This window comes from Trachemys scripta, chromosome 7 (assembly GCF_013100865.1).
Source record: "Trachemys scripta elegans isolate TJP31775 chromosome 7, CAS_Tse_1.0, whole genome shotgun sequence".
Classification (NCBI taxonomy): domain Eukaryota; kingdom Metazoa; phylum Chordata; order Testudines; family Emydidae; genus Trachemys; species Trachemys scripta.
Genome location: NC_048304.1, coordinates 113,936,602 through 113,961,794, shown reverse-complemented (window position 1 = coordinate 113,961,794; position 25,193 = coordinate 113,936,602). Strand labels below are relative to the sequence as shown.

General features: G+C 40.8%; 1 protein-coding gene across 5 annotated transcripts in view; it reads left to right on the top strand.

Moving 5' to 3' along the window:
* The window catches only part of ATRNL1 (attractin like 1), a 1,006,335-nt gene that overhangs the window by 297,466 nt on the left and 683,676 nt on the right, over window positions 1-25,193 (top strand). For 4 of the 5 annotated variants that reach the window (XM_034775239.1, XM_034775240.1, XM_034775241.1 and 1 more), the window contains exons 16-17: window positions 8,087-8,300; window positions 12,726-12,914. In XM_034775239.1, the coding sequence (XP_034631130.1) occupies window positions 8,087-8,300; window positions 12,726-12,914 (403 nt within the window). Of the gene's footprint in view, window positions 1-3,897; window positions 3,944-8,086; window positions 8,301-12,725; window positions 12,915-25,193 lie in introns of those variants that run through there. The other variant, XM_034775243.1, reaches the window with a different exon arrangement.

The following is a 25,193-nucleotide window of genomic DNA, read 5'->3' as shown; positions in this document are numbered from 1 at the left end:
TTTTGGCTTCTCCAAGAGCTATGAACAGTGTATCCCAGTGGTTACAAGTAACCAATCAGCTCTTTCAAAGCAGAATACATTTATTTAAGGACAAAGGCATTCAGCAAAAACATACAAAACAATAAAAAGGCATATTCAGTGTACCAAAAGTTGCCCATCTTCCATAATGGGGTCTGTCAGGTCAAAGTCCTTCCAACCCTTCAGTAGGGTTCACTCCCTCCCCTTTGGATAAACAATCATGTACATTTGTTGGACCAAAATGAGTCAGAACCCCCTAAGTTAGTTTTAACTCAGCTTTTATACCCCCAAAAGCCCATGTTCCCAGGCCTTCTGAAACACACAAAACGAGTCACTCCTCTTTTGCCAGCGAGTGAAGCCTCAAAGGATAGGTATCTGTATAACCAGCCTTCGGTTGCATTTATCATCCCCTAGTGAGTCCAGATTCCTCAGGGAATCCACCAGGTGAGCCAGGAACACATGCATACATATAACACATATTGGATATAAAGAGCTATAAATATTCTGTGGGCTCATATTGTCTGGCCAATCTCAGTACACAAGTTTTCATGCTTCCAAACATACAGATAACATTCATAAAGTTAATATAGTAGTCCCCAAATACACTGCATGTGGTTGAAATATCGATGTCAGAGATGTGGTAGTCAATGTGGATTCCATGACTGTGGTAGTCAATGTGGAATCCATCGCTGTTTTCCAGAGTCCTCAGGAGACATGGACTCAAATTGTGAGGGAACGGTGGGAGGCTGCTCCTTCCCCTTCGCCCTCACCTAGGAAAACAAAGGAGGTGCAACATACATACTCCATCCTGATGGTCATTCCTACTAGAAAAGCTTCTCATCTCATGCATGTGAGTTGTATGTAGACCTACCCTGGATCCACAGTGATTACATTATCTCGAAGAAACACAATTACTGAAGGCTAAATAACCATTTTATTCCTAAAATAGTTGGCCTTTTATGAGACTAATTTTGCTTTGTAGAGTAAGGCTATGGCAGTAGCTGAGTTGAGAATTTGGCCCAAATTACATGGGAGTTCATTAGTATGAAACCTATCACTATAATTTGATATTCTGTTGGAAAGATACAGAGATCTCCAGCAGTTTATCTATGGGTTTAATAATTCTTACACCTACTTCACCTTCCCATCAATGTGGATTTCTAACATACAAAGTTTTTTGGCAGTATATTATCAGTTGTGCAAAAGATTATACTAAATAAACTAGATAATCTGTGGCCAATTGAATTTTAAACACTGGCTGAATATTGCTTGCTAAGAGGAACTGTAGGTTTGCAATTGTGGCTGTAGAAAGAAACGAGTGAAAGGAGAAACGTTGCAAAGAATGGCTCAAATTCTCCTATAATTTAAATGTACAGTCATAGGCACCGACTCCCCTGGAGCACCCATGGAAAAAAGTTAGGGGATGCTTAGCACCCACCAGCAGCCAGCTGTCCCCTCCCTTTCCCCCCCATCGGTGGCCCTGCCAATCAACTTCTCCACCTCCCTCCCAGTGCCTCCCACCCACTGTGATCAGCTGCTCCATGTTGTGTAGGAGGTGCTGGGAGAAAGCGGGGAGGAGTGGAGATGGGGCGGAACTGGGCGGGAAGAGGCGGGACGGGTAAGGTTGCCAATTCTCTAATCGCACAAAACTGAACACCCTTGCCCCATCCTGCCCCGCCCCTTTCCCCCCTCCTTCTGAGGCCATGCCCCCGCTTACTGCATCCCCCCTCCCTTTGTCACTTGCTCTCCCCCACCCTCACTCACTCGCTCTTTTTCACCAGGCTGGGGCAGAGGGTTGTGGTGTGTGAGGGGGTGAGGGCTCAGACTGGGGGTGCAGGTGGGAGCTTGTTGGGGCAGTGGGTTGTGGTGTACTGGGGGAGGTGTGGGCTCTGGGGTGGGGCCGGGGATGAGGGGTTTAGGGTGCAGGAGGGTGCTCTGGGCTGGGGCTGAGTAGTTTGGAGGGCGGGAGGGGGTGCCAAGCTGGGGCAGGGGTTTGGAGTGTAGGGGGGGAGTTTGGGTGCGGGAGGGAGCTCAGGGCTGGGGTAGGGGATTGGGGTGTGGGCTCTGAGAGGGAGTTTGGTGTGGGAAGAGGCTGAGGTACGGGTTTGAGGTGCGGGAGGGGCTGTGGGCTCTGGGAGGGAGTTTGGGTGCAGGGGGAGGCTCAGGGAGTTCGGGGTTCAGGCTCCAGGTGATGCTTACCTCAGGTGGCTCCCAGGAAGCTGCTGACATGTCCCTCGATTCTTAGGCAGAGGCACAGCCAGGTGGGTCTGCGTGCTGCCTCTGCCCATAGGTGCCACCCCCGCACTTGCATTGGCTGCGGTTCCTGGTCAATGGGAGCTGTGGAGCTGGTGTTTGGGGCGGGGGCAGCGCGTGGCGCCCCCCCGGCACCATTTAGGGGCCGCAAGGACATTTCAGCGCTTCTGGGGAGCTGTGCTGAGCCAGGTAGGGGTCCTGCCAGCCCCGCCCCAACCGGACTTTTAATGGCCCAGTCAGTGGTAAACCGAACACCTGGCAACCCTAGGTGGGGGCAGGAAGAGGCGGGGTGGGGCTGGGGCGTTGGGGGAAGGGATGGAGTTGGGGTGGGAAGAGGTGGGGTGGAGGTAGGGGCTTGGGAGAAGGGGTGGAGTGGGGGTGGGGCCTGGGGTGGGATGGGGTTGAACACTCCTGGGTAAAGGAAAAAGCCAGCATCTGTGTGTACAGTTACGGAATATGTAAAGATATATTTGACTCCTCTACTCTAATGAACTTTTGTCCTGCAAGGTTAGTGAGTATTTTGTAAGGTCCTAAAGCTCTCCTAAAAATCAAATTGAAACATGTGTTGTGATTTTTTTTGTCACAAACTCACATTTATAATCTTTGCATCTTTTGTCTATTAATTTCTAAAATTTTCACTTGGGTCCCAAGAACCTGAATATATAATACTTTATTTGAGTAAGCATATGCTTTTAGGGATCACATATTTCCTATAGGTGGTGGTTTTTTGGATGAGTACTAGAAATGTAGCCTTTGGAATCTATTGTAATACGAATGTTTATTACTACTGTTGCCTAGGACCTGACTAGATGTAGTCACTAAACACCTCATGGAACATTAACTGCAGAGTCTTGGTGAAATTCAGCTGCGGTTATTAAATTATACCATCCTACATTCAACCTGCAGTTTTAATTGGATATCATATTCTCCCTCACTTCCTGTCCTAAAGCATTGTGTGGAATTGGTGTGCATTATGCAATAACTGCATATCTTATTTGTAAAATGCTTTGGGATTGAAGATACAGACCAGAGATTGTCTCTTTTGCACAGCACCTAATCCTACTGGGGCCTTTGGGTGCTACCACAATATAAATATTCACCACTACTGTAAATATATGTGTGTTATTTACAGCCAAGATTTCCAACCTGAACTATGCACACACATTCTGAAAATTCAGTGTCTCAAGTTGGGAATTCAAAAATGTGGGCACCCAATATTATAAGCCATTTAAAAAAAATCCTGCCCTACACTTTTGTATTTAAAAATTAAATTGGAAAAGTATTATAAAACTTACTTACTCTTCCCTCCCTCCTACCCTTCTGCCAACATAAGCATAAGTTGTGTAAAATATTCTTAAAGATAGAAAGTTACCATTTCACTAAAATAATTCCCACGGGCGGCCTATAAAGGATAACTATATTATGTGGTCTCAAAACTAATCTGTGTTTGATGACTTTGTGTATATGTAACATTACATACATGCACATAGAGACAAATACACAATGTAACCCTTTCTGGGCTTAAATGTATAAAATGAATGTCCAATAGTGACAATGGCAGGTCATGTTGTTTAAAATAATGCTACCATAAAATTGCAGAGAGCCATGTGATCTGTCTTTCTATAGATACAATTCAGAGTCGTGGTAAAAAGGTTCAAGTTGCGCTGTGAGAGTAAGTAGCTGCTTTTATTATCTGCATGAAAATGGTAACTTAATTTCCCCAATACTAATTTCTCCCTACTGTTACTCACACCTTCCTGTCAACTGTCTGTAATGGGCTCTCTTACCACTTCAAAAGTTATTTTTCCTCCCTTGGTATCCTGCTGTTAATTGAGTTATCTTGTTAGACTGACCTCACACTTGGTAAAGCAACCCCCATCCTTTCATGTATTTATACCTGCTCCTGTATTTTTCACTTCACGCATCTGATGAAGTAGGTTCTAGCCCACAAAAGTTTATGCCCAAATAAATTTGTTAGTCTCTAAGGTGCCACAAGGACTCCTCATTGTTTTTGATGAAAATGGTAGTTTTCCACTACTTCTGGATAGACATCAGTGGCATGAAATAGTCTAGTGTTGCCATTAGAGGCAGAAATATTTGGATGCTATGCAAGAATTTGAAAAGCTATTATTTTAATTACGGAAACTTCTGGTGCTCAGGCAAACAGTTTAATAATTTTTCAAAAAAATCTTAATTCAACTTTCTCTAATAAGAATACTTTATTTCAATAAAAGCAGCAAAGAGTCCTGAGGCACCTTATAGACTAACAGATGTATTGGAGCATCTGTTAGTCTATAAGGTGCCACAAGACTCTTTGCTGCTTTTACAGATCCAGACTATCACGGCTACCCCTCTGATACTTTTATTTCAATAGAAATCCTTTTTGATCTTATATGACATCTACCAATAGGCAGTTGATCTTGGTTATTACCCATTTTTCAGGTTTATCCATGATTGATCTGGTTTGACATTAATAGGAAATAATCCAAAAAAGTAACATTCATAACCCCTTTTGTTACAAGCGCAATCTCTTACATTGGTGAAGAACAGTAGTGTTTTTTTGAGTGATTGTCCACATGCATTCTACTCCTGGTGTGTATGCACCCCCATGCATAGGAGATTGGAATCTTTTTGAATAGCAATGTATGTTGGGACTGCACCTACACCCTGCATGCTGTCCCACGGAGTGGACAAGATCATTTTCAGTTTCTTGTTACTACCTGTGGTTGAGGCATCTCTGCGCACTCAGCAATTCTTTCCCTACACATGTATTAGTTGTAATTTGTGTTCCAGATATAATTAGTATAGTTAAATTTCTATTTTTAAGCCTATTGGCAGAAAAAGAAAAGTAGGAAGAAGCCTTCATGTTTGGGGGGGTGCCCCAACACTGGATCCCCTTGGACATGGCAGAGGCAAAATCTCCAGGATTCAAATCCTGTCCTTTCTGCAATGCAGCTATTCCAGTCTGTGTTGTTTGTAGCATTGTTGGAGCTGTGTTAGTTCCAGGATATAAGAGTTAAGGTAGGTGAGGTAATATCTTTTTTGGACCAACTTCTGATTGTAGAAGGGACAAGCTTTTGAGCTCCACAGAGTTCTTCCTTAAGTCTGGAGAAAGTAACCAGAGTGTTTGACTAAATACATGGTGGGGCAGATTATATAAAACGTGCTGTAGGACACCACTTAAAATGAAGTGGGCGTGTAATGGTTTGCAGGCAGTAGGGTGTGTTCCAAATTGTTGTAATGATTCATAAACCAGTGTCTCTATTAAGTCCAATCCAGCAGCGTTATGAATTTAAGTTCCCGGGCTCATCTTTTGAAGGTGTTATGCAGGTTTCGTTTAAGGATGAGGACTGAGAGATCAGATATGGAGTGACTGCTTTGTGAAATGCATTCATCCATGAGTGATAGGGTGTTTTTGTCCTATATCTTTTTTCTGTGAGAGTTCATTCAAGAGCATAGTGATTGTCTGGTTTTACACACATAGTAGTTGTTGGGGCATTTGATGCCACAAGATGAGGTGATAGGCATGTGTAGAACCCATGGATCTTGAAAGGTGTATTTGGGGGGAGGGTATTGATCATCATAGCAGTGGAGATATGTGTACAGGTTTTGCATTTGTTGTTCTGTCATCTGGTGCTACTTTGAGTTGGTGTGTCCTGGTCTATGGAAAGCTTGCGTATGATGATGAGTTTGGCGAGGTTGGTGGTTGTTAGGTGGTTCTGTTCTTCCTCTGTTCAACAGCAATAACTTTTGTGCAGAATGGAAGTATTAAGTAATGAAATTAGCATGTAATTGATTTTCACTGAGGTACAGTATTGTGGATGTAATATACCATAATAAATCTTCCCTCTGAATGGCTTTAAGTTACAAGTTACTTCGGAGGATAAATAGTCTGTTTATAAATGACTAAACAAAGAGACACTCCGCTATGTCTGTTAGTATCAGTTTTGATGTATTTACTGTTTGAATCATTCAGCTATACATTACAATAAACCAATTTTAAGAAGCAGTTGATTTTGTTGAACTATTGTGATGACAATATTGAATTTTGTTTCCATGCGAAGTATTTAAAATAAAAAAGCTCTGATTACATCTATTAATAAAATTATTAAGGGATGAATACTCCAACCACGTTTGTGCTGTGTAAGTAGCCGGAGTTGGCTAGAGGAGAATGCCTTTCTGTGCTGCTTCAGAGGTGGGGGAGGTCTTTGTCCAAGCCTGCAGGAGAAAGAAGACCTTTGACTGGGGCTGGGTGGCTCTGAATCAGGGAGTCCTTCTCAACTACATTTTAATATAGCTGGCATGTTGTGGAGAATAAAGGCCTTCCTAATCATGTATTGTGACCAGCTGCATGGAAAGGCATATATACACACCTCTACCCCGATATAACGCTGTCCTTGGGAGCCAAAAAATCTTACCGCATTATAGGTGAAACCGCATTATATCGAACTTGCTTTGATCTGCCAGAGTGTGCAGCCCCATGCCCCTGGAGCGCTGCTTTACCGCGTTATAGCCGAATTTGTGTTATATCGGGTCGTGTTATATCGGGCTAGAGGTGTATTCACTATTAACTGAAGGATGTTCTAACCAGATTTCTGCACCAGCTCTCAAATCTTTTATGTGCAAATTCACATTTCTTACTGACCAAAAGTTTGGTATCCAATCATATACTACTATTCTGTATGTAGTATAATTAAGACATCTACTGAAAGCCCGTACAGTTAATTTAATACTAAACATCTTCTGATATCTAAATGAGTTTTGTTGGATATCTTCTCCATAAAATAGGCTTGCTACATTTTCAGCCATACATTATTATTGTCTATTAATATTAATGAACTACTGAATATATTCTATTTAAATCAGATATTTTTTAAGACAGTGATATGAAAAAAGTGCAATGCTTTGTGGAACAATGAGACTTTTTTGTGAAACTTTGAACAGTGTATTGTTTAAGCAATAAACAAGATTTACTTAGAATGAATTAATAATCCAGAGGTATGTGCTTTATACAAATAATCTTGCATATCTTAAATAGTAACCCTGAGAGAGATGCAGGGTTGTTCCTCGGCATAATGACTAGTTGGGCAGAGCACTTGATGAAAGAGGAAAAAGGAACTTGTGGTTAAAGCACTAGACTGGGATTCAGGGTATGGAGGATTTCATTTTTGGCTCTCCCAAAGATTTCCTGAGTTATACTGGGTATATCACTTAGGCTATATCTACACTGCGTCACAGCGCGGACTACAGAGGTATAAACTGCAGAGCATACCAAAGCATTGTGCTCTGACTGCCCCATGTGGATACTGATAGCTCGAACAAAAGAGGACCTAGTTTGCATCAATATAGTCCTGTTTGAAAGAGGAATATTTCCCCCCATGTTTTCTGTCTACTGAGCCTTTGTTTTTTATGTGCCACTACTGCTTTGCCTGCGTTTACGTGATCCATTTTTCCCTGGCAGTTAATGACTAGAACATTAGCCAGAGGGAAAACTTTATTCTGAGTGCCTTATTAGGTCTTTAATTGTTGATCAGATACCACACAATAGAGCTGACTTTTAGCAAACAGAATCATGTAGATTTTTAACCGAACAGAAGCATATAGATTTCTTCAGCTTTCAGCAAGACACAACAAATGAGTTGAAAACTGTATTGTTACCAGATATGCGAGATGGTGGGGAAATCACTGTTAGCTCCACTCTGAATGCAGTATGAAACTATTGATCTTAGGCCAAAAAAAAAAAAAAAAAGAAAAAAGCATTGTTGTAGTTGACTGTTGACTAATTGTTTCATGTCCCTTTCATTCTGCTTTATAGAAAATATCACCTTGGGTAGGTTTGCGCAAGATCAACATCTCCTACTGGGGATGGGATGACATGTCTCCTTTCACAAATACGACACTGCAATGGCTTCCTGGAGAACCAAATGACTCTGGCTTCTGTGCATATCTAGAAAGAGCAGAGGTGGCAGGGCTGAAAGCGAATCCATGCACCGCTAAGGCAGATGGTCTTGTCTGTGAAAAACCTGTTGGTGAGCAACCTCCCATACCAAAATGCTGCTGTTAAAATGGTTGAACAGTCTGTTTGGCATTTTTGTTTTGTACAGAAGGAATGTGGGAAAAATTCTTGTAAATAACTGCAGGAAGGTTTTGCTTTTAATGTTTGAAAGCAAGTGAAGCTTTTAATCTTGGAAAGCAAATGACGTTCTCAAAAGCAACACACTTTTCTTTGAGAGTTACCCCACCTGGCATAGTCTGCATCATACCAGTAGCTACATCAGTGAGTTCCAAGGCAGAATCAGTGCTCTGATATTGGAGTTTTGTATATAGAAGTTGCTGTTGAGCTTTTGTGTTCAACAAAGCTGATGCTGCTAAAGCATGTTTCATTTATGAATCTTGCTGATTAATAACAGATTCTCCATTTAAATTAATAACACAGACGTTTAACTAAAACAGAGTTATTTTATCCACCTTTTGTCTGGGCAGTTTTTAAAGAACCCAGTTACCCCTTCCCATTATGGAAGCTGAAGGTAGTTGGAGGCTCTTTTGACAGGGTGTATAAACCCATGCTGAGAAGTTAGGAGACAAGTGGTTAACAGTCATCCTTGGGCAAGCAAATGTTTGCAAACTAACAGGACTGGTCTAGCTGTGGTGAATTACCTGCACCACTCTTACTTTATAAGAAGGATGGACTGTTGTGAATTGGGGTCTGAGTCTAGTTAGAAAGACATTTAAGAAGGAAATTGTAATTAATAAGGAGACCAAGAATTTTTTTCTCTATTTCTCTGAGAATCTATGAGTGATAAAACATACTGTACTTCATGATTTTGCTTTTGCAATAAATCACACCACAGTGATGTCTAATCTCTAAGACCTGGATACAAATGCTTATGCAGATTCTTAATGGGAAGCACATGAGTAGTTCTGTTATTTTTAGTGAGACTGCTCTCATGTTTTAAAATTGAGGATTGGGACATAAATGTGCAGACACTCTCCTGGAGGTGCTGCAGTGCTGACTAGCTCATCACAGATCCCAAGTTGCTAACGCTTATATTGAGATTCAAAATTTCCTTCCGACAGGACTGGTTTTTCTTTATTTTACAAGAAAAAAGTCCAAAAATGTGAGTGAATTAATTTATCTACTACCACTGAGAAGGGTGGCCCAGTGGTTTGAGTCACAGGTTGGGAAACAGGACCTCCTAAATTCTAAACCTGACTCTCCCACTAACTCCCTGGTGGTGGTCTTGGGCAAATCACTTGACTAAATTGCCATCTCTGAATCTGTTTCTCCATCTATCAAATACAGATTATAATATCTACTTGAGGATTAATTATATAAAAATTGTAAAGTGCTTTCAAAAAGAAACAATCTGTATATGTGCTAAAAGGCAGAGCATCCACAAATAGTAATATTGTTGGTACATAAATGTTAATGTTTAGTTTAAAGGAGACATTTGCATAGAAACTAATTTATTGTGTTTAAAAAAAAAAAAACTTCTAAAGGTCTCTAGAGGATACAGAAAAACATTGCAGACACTTACCTAATAGTTAATATTAAAACCTTCTCCTAGCCCTGTCCTTCATGTAAAGGAGGAACAGTCCCCAAGTTGTCTAAGATATTGGTGACAGTGTAATGTGTGGTCATATGAGACTCTGTAGATCAGGGGTTCTCAAACTTCATTGCACCGTGACCCCCTTCTGAAAACAAAAATTACTTCACAACCCCGGGTGGGGGGACTGAAGCCTGAGTCTGTCTGAGCCGCACCTCCCCAGGGCGGGGGAGCCAAAGCCCAAGAGCTTCAGCCCCATGTAGGGGGCCTGTAACCTGAGCCCTGCCACCCGGGGCTGACGCCTTTGGGCTTTGGCTTCAGCCCCAGCCCCATGTGGTGGGGCTTGGGCTTTGGCTCCAGGCCCCAGCTATTTTAATGCCAGCCCTGGCGACCCCATTAAAATGAGGTTGTGACCCACTTTGGGGTCCCGACCCACAGTTTGAGAACCGCTGCTGTAGAGGGAGCTCACTTAACCCTTTGGAAAGGAAGAAAATATAATTCAGCATTTTTCATATGAACAATGCTCTCATTTTGTGCAGATGGTTAAAATTTACAGGTTGTCCTAAAGATTACAGGATGAACAAAGTTTGTAGATGAAAATTATCCTAATGTATCTTCTTTCTGTTGTTGTCTTTTTTCCCCTCCTTTTGAGTTTGCTAATGTAGTAGAAAGCCTTGTGTACAAAGTAACATAAAAGGCATTTAAAAGTATTTAATTTTTTGTTGTGCACTCATATATAAAGAAGGATTTTGCTGTCAAAATTCTCAAAGTTGTTAACTTTCATAAATAAAACATGCATTCCAACAATCCTCTGGCTGTCTTATGCACAACTTGTAGTATTTCAAATAGCAGTGTAATTACAAAGTAAATTTGCATTTTGTTGTTACTGCTGACTGAGTCTGTTTCCTATTGTTTCTGTTCCTCATGCTGCTGTTTTGTAGTAATAGATATTGTAATCGGTTATATTTCTCTCTGTCAAAGAATAAACAGATGTGGCATGGTGTAATGACGTGTTAAATAACTGAAGAATGCAGATGACAAACTGTTAAGAGTATTTTCCAAGTTTAGCATCAGAATCTCCATCTGTTATTGATGCCAATTTTATTTGCTATTGAACTGTTTCCGCAGATGTGGAGGTTAAGAAAATTCAGGGCTTCTGGGATTTCTTTTTTGAGTTCCATCACATTTAAAAAAATGTTTTTACAGTAAAAGATTGTTTGATTATAGCAAGCTGTGGCTTAAATTTATGCATAGTGGGACAAAGCCTGAAGTCCTTACTCAGTTTTTACCTGTCTTTACTCTCTTGAATCATTGGGAGTTTTTGCCTTATTAAGGGCTGAGGAAGGACTTGAGGATTAAGCTTATTTTCTGTAAAGCTGTTTATCTGCATAATCAATAATCCACATAATAGTACATAATAGCTGTGTGGGGTTAGTTAACATTTATTATAGGAATGCTGTGCAAATTCCTTTTATAATAGAAACACATTACTCTACCAATATTTTTATGTACTGGTCTTAGTTAAGAATTACTATAATCATATTGATGCACATGTTACAGCTTTATTTGTAATCAAAAGAAAATGCCACAGAAAAACATACAAGTAATTTTTATTTAGAATATAACTTTTCAGAGATAGGCAAAATGTTGTCTGCAGTAAAAAGCTCTTATATATTAAATAATGTTTTCCTTGTTATTTTCTCTTTGAATTTGTATTGAGTTCTACTGTATACACCAGGGGGCAGATGTTCATTTGGCAACTCTCACTCTCAGATAAGATGCAGAATGTTTAAGGGAAAATATATCACTAGTGAAGTAAATAACTGTGATTTTATGGTTATTCATTATTTAACTAACAAGAGCAACAGAACAAGAAGGTTATAGATTGCTACACTGTAGCCAGGCGTAAGCTGGTCCCCTCTGGTTTCCGCCCCAGCTTCCCTTGCAAATCAGTCAGGGACGCCTCAGTTTGATGCAAACACCAGTGCTCTTTATTTATAGCTGTTTCCCACCACCACCTTACTATCTATGTATGAGTTTTCCACAGATTGCGAGCAGCAGGCCTGGCCAGCAGCCAGGGCCGGCTCCAGGGTTTTGGCCGCCCCATGCAACCAAAAAAAAAAAAAAAAAAGTCGCGATCGCGATCTGCGGCGGCACTTCGGTGGGAGGTCCTTCGCTCCGAGCGGGAGTGAGGGACCGTCCGCCGAATTGCCGCTGAATAGCTGGACCTGCCGCCCCTCTCCGGAGTGGCCACCCCAAGCACCTACTTGCCAAGCTGGTGCCTGCAGCTGGCCTTGCCAGCAGCAGACTAGAGGGCCCCACCCCTCTCTGTGCCTGGCCTTTCTCTTCCCCCTCCCCCCCGGCTTCCTTCCTGCCAGCCTTTGTAGCCCCTGGCTAATTAGGTTGGCAGCTGTTTCTCCTTGCCAGTCAGGCACAGGGCTCTTCAATCCACCCCAATCCATTTCCCTTGACTGGGGCTGGAGTGGCAAGGGGCTGATTAAGCCCTCCTTGCTCAGCACCCTGTCACACACACCTATTACAGTAGCTGCAGTCATATTTTATATAATGCATGTGCTCATAACTACATTGGCATTATCGAATGATTAATACTAAATTTACTAATGCGGTAGATAAGTAAAATTCTTATAATCACTTTTAGATGAAGTCTTTTGGAGAGGTAATGTGACTTAAGATGATTACACAAAGGAGTATTGAGAACAGTAGGGTAATTTTTGTAAAAAACCATTTGTAATTGCATACTGTACCGTGAGTCTGACTGAAATTATTCACAAATAAACCAGGAGATAATCACTTTTATTTTAACAGTCTCTTTAATATTACGTAATGTTAAAATAATAGGGATTGAATTTGTGTTAAATTAATAAACTTTTTCTGCTTTTTTTCTAGTGAGTCCTAATCAAAATGCTAGACCCTGCAAAAAAACATGTTCCCTGAGAACAACATGTTCCAACTGCACGAGCAATGGCATGGAGTGTATGTGGTGTAGCAGTACAAAACGATGTGTTGACTCAAATGCCTATATAATCTCCTTTCCATATGGACAGTGCCTAGAGTGGCAAACTGCCACCTGCTCTCGTAAGTATGTTAATGAATGAACACTGTTAACTATAACATGATTATTTTTTCTACCCTGTAGAGGCACAAACATTTGAGTAAGTTTCACTAGATACAGGAAAGAAAGAGCAGATCATTTCAGCTGTCATCATAGCCCATTAATATCAGCAGTGGATAATTTGTTTCATATTTTATGGATGCAGATAGTATAAATAAGTTTTGACAGAGGGAATACTCTCTTGATTTTGAGAAGAGCCAATAAATAGTTTATTATTTTAATATAAAGACAAATATATTCCTATTTGCATTTTATTTACATAAGTAGAAACATTACTATTGTGTCAAATTAAACTGATGTCCAAGGATGAAAATTAAAGACTGGTAAAATTAAGACCAAAAAGTTATAGAACTTGAGTTAATCAGAAATCAGGTTATTAAAAAAGATCAGTTGAATTCCTAAACTGGTACTTTTAGGACCCTGATGTATTTTGTTAGAGAAAGAACAAGAGAAGTCCTTTTTTTCATATAATGAGAGTGCAGTTATTCAATAATTGTAATAAGGCTAATCCCAACCTGCTCGAAAAACAAACAGTCTTGGTTTTGCTTCATCATTTATTGCTTGCAAATGCGATTCATGACTACCTGGAAATTGTATTTTGTCTCACTCCATGAGAACAGCAAGAATTTGAGTTCTCATATGAGGTAGCAGATTGGTGGCTAGGAGGCATGAAAAACTTTCCTGCTGTGTGATTGGTGGGTTCAAATCCCACTAATTCACAGACTGGTCATTCCCTCCTTTTGAGAATTAAAAAGCATATGGTTTCCTACTTCACCAAGAAGAAAGGACACTAGCAAGGTACCCTATTCAGTTTATGGTAGAGGCAGTGATTTCAGGAGGAGTCAATCAGATGAGTCTTCATTAGCAGAAGAAGCCCGGTCAGTGGACCTTTTTTGCCCCAATGTCAGGCAGCCATAACTTCCTCCTGAATCTGTGGGTACATGCAGCAAAGACTGGCCCTGGGTGGCTTCATTGTCTGGTTGGTCCAATCAGCAGAACCCATAATCCTTGTGGACAGTGAGACAGCAATTTGTGGTCAATATGTTCTGACTTTCACAACTCAGTACCCTTGGCAAGCAAGCAAGCATTCAGTCTGGAGGGAGCAAACTAGTAGCAGGAAGATGGTAACCATCCAGGACCATGTAGCCCTCTGTAATGGTGCAGATGTAGAGGTGCAGAGAGGTGAATTATTGGGTGAGTGCTGTCAGTGGAGGGCAGTCCTGGATCCCAATGGCCTGGACTGGATGGGGTGGGGGATAGTTTTTCTCCAGCTGACAGATTCTCTCCCACACTCACGGGGACACACATGCCGCAAGCCTAGAAGATTCAGAATGGAGCAGCAGCACAGCTATTTACTGAGCAGCAGCTTGGAGGCAGTGCAGCGTGCTAAAAGTTGGAGCAGCAAGCACAAACTTCTTGGGCCACTTTGAAATACAGACATGAAAGAAACAGGGGTGAAAGTAATTTAAAAGTCTTAGTGGTACGGGGGCCTGGCTCCGGGCCTGCAGAAGGGGCAAAGCCTCAGGCGGAAGAGATGGGACCTCAGGTGGACAGGGCGGGGCTGGGGGTCAGCCTCTCCCAGCCAGCCCTTCAGCTCTGCCTGTCCCATGCTGCCCAAGGCTCTGGCGGCAGCGACAGGACCCCCGGACCTTTTAAATCGCTGGGCTCAGGGACAGGTGCCCCCCCCAAGCGGCTCTGGAGTATGGGGGGCAAAAGGGGCAGCAATGTTAAAACGCTGCCACCAGGGCCAACTCCAGGCACCAGCAAAGGAAGCAGGTGCTTGGGGTGGCCAATGGAAAGGGGCGGCATGTTAGGGTCTTCAATGGCAGTTCGGCGGCAGGTCCCTCAGTCCCTCTCAGAGTGAAGGACCCGCAGCCGAAGAATGAAGCGGCGCGGTAGAGCTGCCGCCGAAGTGCCGCCGATCGCGGTTTTATCTTTTTTTTTTTTTTTTTCTCCTCCTCGCTTCGCCACTTGGGGTGGCAAAAAAGCTGGAGCCGGCCCTGGCTGCCATGGCAACGCTTTAAGGAGGGTCCTTTGACGTCAGCTGTGTACGGGCCCATACCAGCAGCTACTTCTTACTGGTACGCCGTACTGGCCCACTTTCACTTCTGGAAAGAAATAGCAATAGTGCCATGCAAAGCCCCTCCTGCAATATTACACTGAAGATTGAACAGCTGGACTAGTTGAGTAGTCCACCATTCAGGGTCTTAAGGCAGCCCTATCGTAGATGACATAAATTCCCTTCTTTCTTCAGTGCAATGGCCAATCCGTCTGGGGCTATGATGGGCTAATAGCCTCTGAGTGCTCCCCTTGAGATTGTAGGTGCACCCTGAGCTTCCTAGTGGCTAGCAATGTCATTAACTGTATGGACAATACCTCTTCATGGGAGTACAGGCTCTTAGGGTTTTGCTCCTGATCTTCCAATAATCCTCTGTGTCAGCAGTGCTTAATTTGTGCCAGGGCTGAGCCCCAGGACCTCTACACTTGGCAGTTCATAGCCCTGACACTTCTAGGCTTGTTGCATACATTATGAAAGTAAAAAAAAATGCTTTAGCCCTGGCTCCTTATTACTTGAGCCCCAGCACTTCTTTCCTTACAAATTAACCACTGTGTGTTGGGCAGTGTTTTCCAATGCGTGGGGGCATTCCCTGGTCGGAGGAGAGACTCCAAGGATAGGACGGGCAGCAGGGTTGCAGCATGGTCATGATTGGTTTCATTTTCCTAATGGGCGACAGTGTTCGAAAGTTTCAGAAACGGAGGTGTAGGGGACAAGAAGTGAAGTGATCTGGTACTGATGGCAGGTTAGACAATCGAGTGTGTTCTGATGGTTGGGGAGAACTGGGAGAGGCCAGTGTCTGGACTGTATTCAGGGCTGGTTGGTTGGTGGAATGGGTGTTCTGGTCACAAAATAAACTATATGTATGATAGCATGAGAGGGACTACAGATAATTGGATGATTGCATTTCTCATACTGTCAAGCATTTTCTCATGGGTGCAATTAATCTCTTTATATATCAAGACATGACATAGAGTAAGTGACATATAAGGAGTTGTTTTCCTGAATCCCTTTTGGCAGGGTTCAAGTATTGGACATCAGATGGACCTTGTTTCAGAGTTGTGGCTAGATTATTTTTCTGTTCCATCAGATCCTACGTGTAGATGCAAACAGTAGCTTTCTGCTTCCCCGTGAACCCCAGAGGACAATGGTAAGGTAAAAGATGGTGTGCTTGCTCTATGATAAGGGCCATTGATTTAATCTCATTTGAAGGTTGAAGCTTGAATGTTCTGCATGTAGTTGGCTACTCTGTGCTTATGTGTTACATGGGAGGAGAGAGACAAAAAGAAAGGAAAATAGGTGAGGAAAGGCGCAGGCGGTCTATCAGCTAACAGTAGGGCCAAGGACACTGGGATCTGCAGAAAAACCTGGACCTCCAATTTAATTGGAGTTCTTTCATTATCATTCATCTTCAGACTATATAGTGAGTGAGTATATTGTGTGCCTGAGCTGGTACACTTCAGTGACAATTTTGTAAAGTTGAAATAATATTATGAAAGCAGGAAATGGGCTAGGAAAGAGGTGGGAACCAGTGCAGGAGGCAAAGGGCCTCCACATAAGAGATACTGGTCTCCAATATCCAGCCACTTGGGAGGGGCAAGTAGGCCTTTCTATGGAAGACTTAATAGGAAACTGCATTAATGTGCACTTGGTTATCACTTACGAGTGAGTTTTGCCTGTGTAGGGGATGATAATGCTGCAAATATGCAAAATTTAAAATATCCATTATCTAGACACTTCTGTCTTACAGTAGTCCAGGAAAGTATTTTTTTTTCTTTTAAAAGAAGAAATGTAATTAAAATCCATAAACCAGTGATAGAAAATTCAGAAGTAAAATTGACATCACTGATATTGAAAAAGTTGTATTTTTGTTTTAAAAATGGCATGAGTTATGAGTGAAAAGTCAGTCACACTTTCCTGTTTTTTGTTGGTTTGTGTCACAATTTGTATATTATTAAAGTGTATTTTTTTTTCATTTATCCGAAAGCCATATCACTTCTGTTTGTGCAGGGACAACAAAAGCACTGTGTTTAATTTAGTTGTCATTCGAGGCAGATCTAAAAATTTTATATTAAATAAACATAACGTTATTTGCCGTATGTCAGTTCAATATCATATAGAAGTAGCTTTCTCTGAAATTGTGTTTTCTATCTAGCCAATAAAAAAAAATTCAATTTCCATAAGCAGACATTTTATCGGACTTAAAGTATTTGAAAGTTTGAGTGTAAAACAAGAAAATGAATATCTAAATCAGAGCCTGTTGAGAACCTTTGTTTTCAGTCTAATTTGAAAATTCAGGTAGGTAGATTATTTAATCTTATTGCTAAAAGGTGTATTTTAATGAGATAGTAATATAAAGAAGTTTATTCACTTGTTAAAATATTATTTTTAGTTAATCTTGTTGCTTGTTTGTTCACAGAAAGGTACATATCAATAGCTTAACAAAAGAAAAGCATTCACGCTTTATTACTTTTGTCATGACTCATAGATGAATATTTGAACATTTTTATCTATTGCGTACCAGTAGGCTACTTGACCCACACATTCATAGATTCATAGATTCTAGGACTGGAAGGGACCTCGAGAGGTCATAGAGTCCAGTTCCCTGCCCTCATGGCAGGACCAAATACTGTCTAGACCATCACTGATAGACATTTATCTAACCTACTCTTAAATATCTCCAGAGATGGAGATTCCACAACCTCCCTAGGCAATTTATTCCAGTGTTTAACCACCCTGACAGTTAGGAACTTTTTCCTAATGTCCAATGTAAACCTCCCTTGGTTTAAACGACATAAAATATCACACAGAATGAGTGGATATGAGAAAAGCATATTTATTTTCAAAGCTTGGAAAAGAAATGAAGAGCACTGTTTTATTAATGACATTTAGTCATTTTAAGAACTGCTTGGCAGAAAATTTCATTCCACTGATCACCACCACTTCAAGCCATTACAATTTGAGAATGGATTGCTGGTGGCAAATGCTCATAACCCACCAATAAATGTCCAGAGAAGAGTTCCTCCTTCTTGAATATAAATCTTCTTTTCCCACCTGCAGTACCATTTTCAGTTTTACAAATTAGTACACCTACATAGAACATCTAAGGTTTTTCATTGTTGACTCCTTCCTTCTCTCCCATAGAACCCGAAACCCCAAGAGCAGCCTTTGGGCACGGTGGTTCTTGTTCTGTGCTGCCCCCCAATGGAAACCTGAAAGTGGATCATCTGTTATTCCTGCATGGACTTAAACATTTATTAGAGACTGGTGTTCTATAGATTTCTATTACTCCTCCCTCTTCCTGCATTAAAGATAAAGGGGGGGAGGGCATTCTGGCAGCCCTTTCTCTGAGGGGGAAAAAAAAACCCTTCCATTGCTGTCAGTGGACATGCAGGCTTCCGAGTTTGACCCCGGAGAGGTAAAGGGCAGCTACTTGTCTTCTCCATAGATAATATATAATTCTGTCCTTGTATTTATATCACCACTTCACTGAAGTTGTGAATTGAAAAAACACTGGATGTCTGCCAACAAATTTATGGCCAGCTTTTTAGTCTTTCTCCCCCAGACAGTGAACACTACTTTCTCTACTGTCAGTAATGATTTGAAATGTATTCATTTAATATTAGTGGAGTGTGGCGCCGTCCCTTAATAGTTGCCTTTGCATTACTTTTAGCATTCCTGCTGTTTTCAGAGGACACTGTATCCTCTTAATGTCAGTGATGGCAAAATAAACCAACATCCACAAAAATAAACTTGGCTTAAACTGCAGTCTCCTAAAAAGAGGTCCCTGAAAAACATACGTTTGTACAGGAATTACTTCTGAAACAGTGTTCACAGAAGGGTCCTGTGAAACAATATGTCAGTCTTCTCTAGAAATGTTGTAGTATTATTTAATATTTATAATGGATTTCTGCTTCTATATTAAATTCTGTTTATTTCCCACCAACTCCCAACCTTTCTGTGTCTCATTCACCTGTTTTCTCCTGCCTGACACCTGCATTGCAAACTCTGTCTTCCATGTTGCTTGTGTATACAGTACCTAGCGTGGTGGACAATCAATCCTTGACTGAGTTCCAGGCCCTACTCTAATAGAAACATTAATGATAATATTATTAACATAGCATCCAGAGGCCCCAATAGAGATTGTAACCACATTGTATTCAGCACTGTAGCTAAACACAAATACTGAGTCACTCCCCTGAATAGACTAGTTTTACAGGATTATTAATCTTAGAAGATAAGTATATACTTTATGTACATATTTCCAGACAAAAACTATGTTAAATGGAGTTAGTTAATAAAAATATATTTTATATTATCCACACAAAATTTAACATGTAGGATAATATACATTGCAGGGATGTTGTAGTTACCCCAAAACTAAGCATTGTAAACCTAGGAAATTCAGAGTTAAGGTTAAACTTAAAAGAAATCCAAATATGTTAAAGTATGGAAATGCACAGTTAGGGTGCACATACAACCATATCTCTGCCCAGTAGTAACACAATGCAATAACTACAGGATTATGATTAGGGCAGTTTAGTGTTTGTGGACTGAGATTAGAATAAATTATTTTTGTTAAAGCTGCATTTGATTCTTTTCCACCTCAGCTCACGAGTAGGTAAAAATACTCCAAAATAATGAGATCCCAGGAATATTGGAAACGTATTTTTCATAACTGAAGATTTATTTGTCAGCAGAGGCTGGTGTCTAAAAATCTTTTATTTCAGAGAAACTCATGAGGAGCTGTCTTCTTTTAAATGTCTGCAACTTCCCATTGTTCTCACTGGGTACACTCTTTCAAAATGGTCATTGCCTCCCATTACTTACAATGAGAGTGAAGCCAGTAGCCACGTTTAAGAGCAGTCATACTACAAATACTAAAAAATAATAAGCAATCAGTGGTCTCAATCCCATTGAAATCAACGGGAGGCGACACCCTTTTGAAAGAGGGCAGTTCCATTTGGAATTCTCTATAATATAACCTTATACTTGTTGAAGGAGAAATTTTTAGCTATGAAGAAACCTGGAAAAAATTGCGATTAGCCATTGTTTTCAAATATAGGCAATACATGAAATTTCAGTAATTTTTAGTTTTAAGGAAAACTGAAGCATTTATGTTTCATTGTTAAGAAAGTTCAGGACAAAAAAATATTCTGATGCACCTAATTCCTTAAAAGATCCATTTTAAAAATGAATTTTAACTCATAGACCAATTAACCAACTTACTTGTAAAATTCATTCGGCACTTGAATAAGTGCTGTAATTTTTTTTGGAGGGGGGGGGCATATACTCTGTATTCATATGTAAGAAAGTGGGTGTACTCTTACTTTTATGTGCAAAACATGATTCATCTTTAACTATGGGGCTGTGAGCAGTGCTTCCCTTAATATATTTTAGAATTTTTAAAAAATGATTATCAAAAGAGGAAGTGCCTTTGTTTCTATGAGTAAATAAATAAAATAAATTGCTATAGGAAAAGAACTTCTGATCCATGCACATTTCATCCCACTGACTATTTACCCCATTCAGTTCCACAGCACAGTGAGGGTTCTGTTGAAAAGTTAATGAAGCGTTCTCACACCATGTTACCATTTAAACAGTTTCCCCTTTGAGTTGGCTTTGGAGATGTCTGATGTTGCTTACTCTTTTCTATCTCCCCACATATAGATCCCTGACACTTTGGAGTCCAGGGTTGCGGGAGGTTCATGCCTTGAGGGACAGTAACCACATCCACAGTTTTAAACTTATTTGATCTTGACCTCAAGACATAAAGTTTCCCTTTTTCCCCTTGAGAAGGAGCTTGTAGTTAGCATGAAAAATTAAATTAATTTAAATCCCTTGGAATCCTCATTACTGTTTTTCCACTTGTATTATTATTCAACATAATAATAAATGAGAGGATTAAGCAGCTGTTTTTTAGTAGGTGCAGTATTGTCAGTCTCACAGAAGTAAATTCTCTAAATTGAACCTATATCCTATATGTCTATAACACTTGTATAATGTACTGACTTTTTTTCTTTTACATGAGCTATTTATTTTAGTCTCCTATCATCCTCTCATTATTAGCAAGAGATTGTAAAACTTACTGTGTAGGGATTTGTGCTGTATTCATTCTCCATTCTTTCTGTCCCTCCACCCCCCATGCTTACATTTTTAAAGCCTTATCTTATTAAAATAAACCAACTGTTGCCTCTATATCTATGGAAAACTACTACCAAAAATAGTTTCTCAAATAACAAACTGACAGAAGTCAGCCCACATTAAACAAACTACAAAGGCAACTTCAGGTAGGGGAAAGCCTGCATAAATAGATTAACTTTGCTGTGTGCCCTGAAGGTCAACAAACTCAGGCCAAGTTGACATCAGTGAGAAGTAATTCAGAGTCAAGGGCTCTCCCTGCTTGAGGACACCATGACTGTCAACCCCTTTTTGTCCAGAACCGAAACCTAAGGACCATATGGCAAATATGTCCCAGTGAATCTAAACTTGATTAGCATGTGTGTCTGCTGGCATTTTGTTTGTAATATTTTGAGTTCTCAGGAGCCCAACCCCAGCTCTTTAGCAAGTCATGACTATCTCTAGCAGTACTCTCCTACTGCTTTTGACTCCTAGTCCTTGCACACTCTGAGTTCTCAACACTTTTTCTCTCCCCACAGCTGGAAGTAGTTATTATAATTAAACCTCCCTGGCACCTTCAGCTGGGGTCACTAATTATCAGTGGGTTGCAGGCAAGACTGATCCCAGCTGCCTTTGCCAGCCTGTGACAAGGAGACTTGAATGGAACAGGCTGTAGACTCCTGTGAGGGGTTTCTGCAGATTTCTCAGGTGAACCGTTTTAGTGATGCAAGCCAGGACTAAATAAAATAAAATAGAATAAAAGGAAACAAAAAGACTTTTTATCAATACATTAGAAGCAAGAGGAAGACCAAAGACAGGGTAGGTCCACTGCTTAGTGAAGAGGGAGAAACAGTAACAGGAAACTTGGAAATGGCAGAGATGCTTAATGACTTCTTTGTTTCGGTCTTCACCGAGAAGTCTGAAGGAATGCCTAACATAGTGAATGCTAATGGGAAGGGGGTAGGTTTAGCGGATAAAATAAAAAAAGAACAAGTTAAAAATCACTTAGAAAAGTTAGATGCCTGCAAGTCACCCGGGCCTGATGAAATGCATCCTAGAATACTCAAGGAGCTAATAGAGGAGGTATCTGAGCCTCTAGCTATTATCTTTGGAAAGTCATGGGAGACGGGAGAGATTCCAGAAGACTGGAAAAGGGCAAATATAGTGCCCATCTATAAAAAGGGAAATAAAAACAACCCAGGTAACTACAGACCAGTTAGTTTAACTTCTGTGCCAGGGAAGATAATGGAGCAAGTAATTAAGGAAATCATCTGCAAACACTTGGAAGGTGGTAAGGTGATAGGGAACAGCCAGCATGGATTTGTGAAGAACAAATCATGTCAAACTAATCTGATAGCTTTCTTTGATAGGATAACGAGCCTTGTGGATAAGGGTGAAGCGGTGGATGTGGTATACCTAGACTTTAGTAAGGCATTTGATACGGTCTCGCATGATATTCTTATCGATAAACTAGGCAAATACAAATTAGATGGGGCTACTATAAGGTGGGTGCATAACTGGCTGGATAACCGTACTCAGAGAGTTGTTATTAATGGTTCCCAATCCTGCTGGAAAGGCGTAACGAGTGGGGTTCCGCAGGGGTCTGTTTTGGGACCGGCTCTGTTCAATATCTTCATCAACGACTTAGATATTGGCATAGAAAGTACGCTTATTAAGTTTGCGGATGATACCAAACTGGGAGGGATTGCAACTACTTTGGAGGACAGGGTCATAATTCAAAATGATCTGGACAAATTGGAGAAATGGTCTGTGTTAAACAGGATGAAGTTTAATAAAGACAAATGCAAAGTGCTCCACTTAGGAAGGAAAAATCAATTTCACACATACAGAATGGGAAAAGACTGTCTAGGAAGGAGTACGGCAGAAAGGGATCTAGGGGTTATAGTGGACCACAAGCTAAATATGAGTCAACAGTGTGATGCTGTTGCAAAAAAAGCAAACATGATTCTGGGATGCATTAACAGGTGTGTTGTGAGCAAGACACGAGAAGTCATTCTTCCGCTCTACTCTGCTCTGGTTAGGCCTCAGCTGGAGTATTGTGTCCAGTTCTGGGCACCGCATTTTAAAAAAGATGTCGAGAAATTGGAAAGGGTCCAAAGAAGAGCAACAAGAATGATTAAAGGTCTTGAGAACATGACCTATGAAGGAAGGCTGAAAGAACTGGGTTTGTTTAGTTTGGAAAAGAGAAGACTGAGAGGGGACATGATAGCAGTTTTCAGGTATCTAAAAGGGTGTCATGAGGAGGAGGGAGAGAACTTGTTCACCTTAGCCTCTAAGGATAGAACCAGGAACAATGGGTTTAAACTGCAGCAAGGGAGGTCTAGGTTGGACATTAGGAAAAAGTTCCTAACTGTCAGGGTGGTTAAACACTGGAACAAATTGCCTAGGGAGGTTGTGGAATCTCTGTCTCTGGAGATATTTAAGAGTAGGTTAGATAAATGTCTATCAGGGATGGTCTAGACAGTATTTGGTCCTGCCATGCGGGCAGGGGACTGGACTCGATGACCTCTCGAGGTCCCTTCCAGTCCTATAATCTATGAATCTATGAATCTATGAATCTAAAGTCAGACAAATGGGAAGCTCACTTAGCCTGTTAATTCATTTGAAATCATTTATGAATTGACAGTTTTTATCTGAGACAGTTACCAGTAAATTCAGATTGATATTTCATGCTTCTAAATTGAGTTCTAGCAATGCTTCTGAACACTATTGGCAGTGTTTGGAAACATAATTGTATTATTTCCAGTAACATTATATTGATGTTCTGGTACGTATGGGGATTCATCACAATATAAAATGTTGTTTCTTTCCATGTTACCAAATTTTCTCGTTTATTTCCAGAACTATTTGATAAGTTAGTAAGGTGTCTAGATATGTCATTTAATTGTCAAAGAAGAAAGAATATGCAGTAGATGGAAAGTGTTTTGATATTATAAAGTGAAGAAAATATTACCATAGTTGCTAAACAGTATGTGTAACAGGATACAGGGGCACTACCTGCTTCTTGTTTAACAAGGTTTTCAGCCTTAGTTTAGGTTCCTCCCCTGCACAGATGCTCACGAGAAGGACTATAATACAGCTGTTTGGTTGAGTGAACAGGAAGAATGCCTTTAGGAAGTTAGGCTCCAAATTCAAGTTTCATAGATTCTAGGACTGGAATGGATCTCGAGAGGTCATCAAGTCCAGTCCCCTGCCCTCGTGGCAGGACCAAATATTGCCTAGACCATCCCTGACAGACATTTATCTAACCAACTCTTAAATATCTCCAGAGTTGGCGATTCCACAACCTCCCTAGGCAATTTATTCCAGTGTTTAACCACCCTGACAGTTAGGACCTTTTTCCTAATGTCCAACTTATACCTCCCTTGCTGCAGTTTAAGCCCATTGCTTCTTGTTTTATCCTTAGAGGCTAAGGTAAACAAGTTTTCTCCCTCCTCCTTATGACAACCTTTTAGATACCTGAAAACTGCTATCATGTCCCCTCTCAGTCTTCTCTTTTCCAAACTAAACAAACCCAATTCTTTCAGCCTTCCTTCATAGGTCATGTTCTTAAGACCTTTAATCATTCTTGTTGCTCTTCTCTGGACCCTCTCCAATTTCTTCACATCTTTCTTGAAATGCGGTGCCCAGAACTGGACACAATACTCCAGTTGAGGCCTAACCAGCGCAGAGTAGAGCGGAAGAACTAGGGACTAGGTTGAACTGCAAACTGGGGAATTTTGTTTCCTTTTCACCTTATATTAATGTTTTGCTTTTGTTTTATAAATATTATCCCTTGAAGCAACTTTGTTGGCTTCAAAACCACTCTTCCAGCATACACAGTAGTTAAGGAAAGATAAACTAATCCAAGATTACTTTTATTATGTGAATGGGACAGGCTAGCTCTAGATATACATGGAACTTCATTTTTTAGTGTGTCTCCCTGTTAAGTTCTAATAAAAAAAAAATCCATCACATACAATAACTCCAAAGACATGACATACATCCCATCATGGCAGTGCACATCCCTTCTTCGCACCCACAGAAATCAACAGAAATCTCCCAG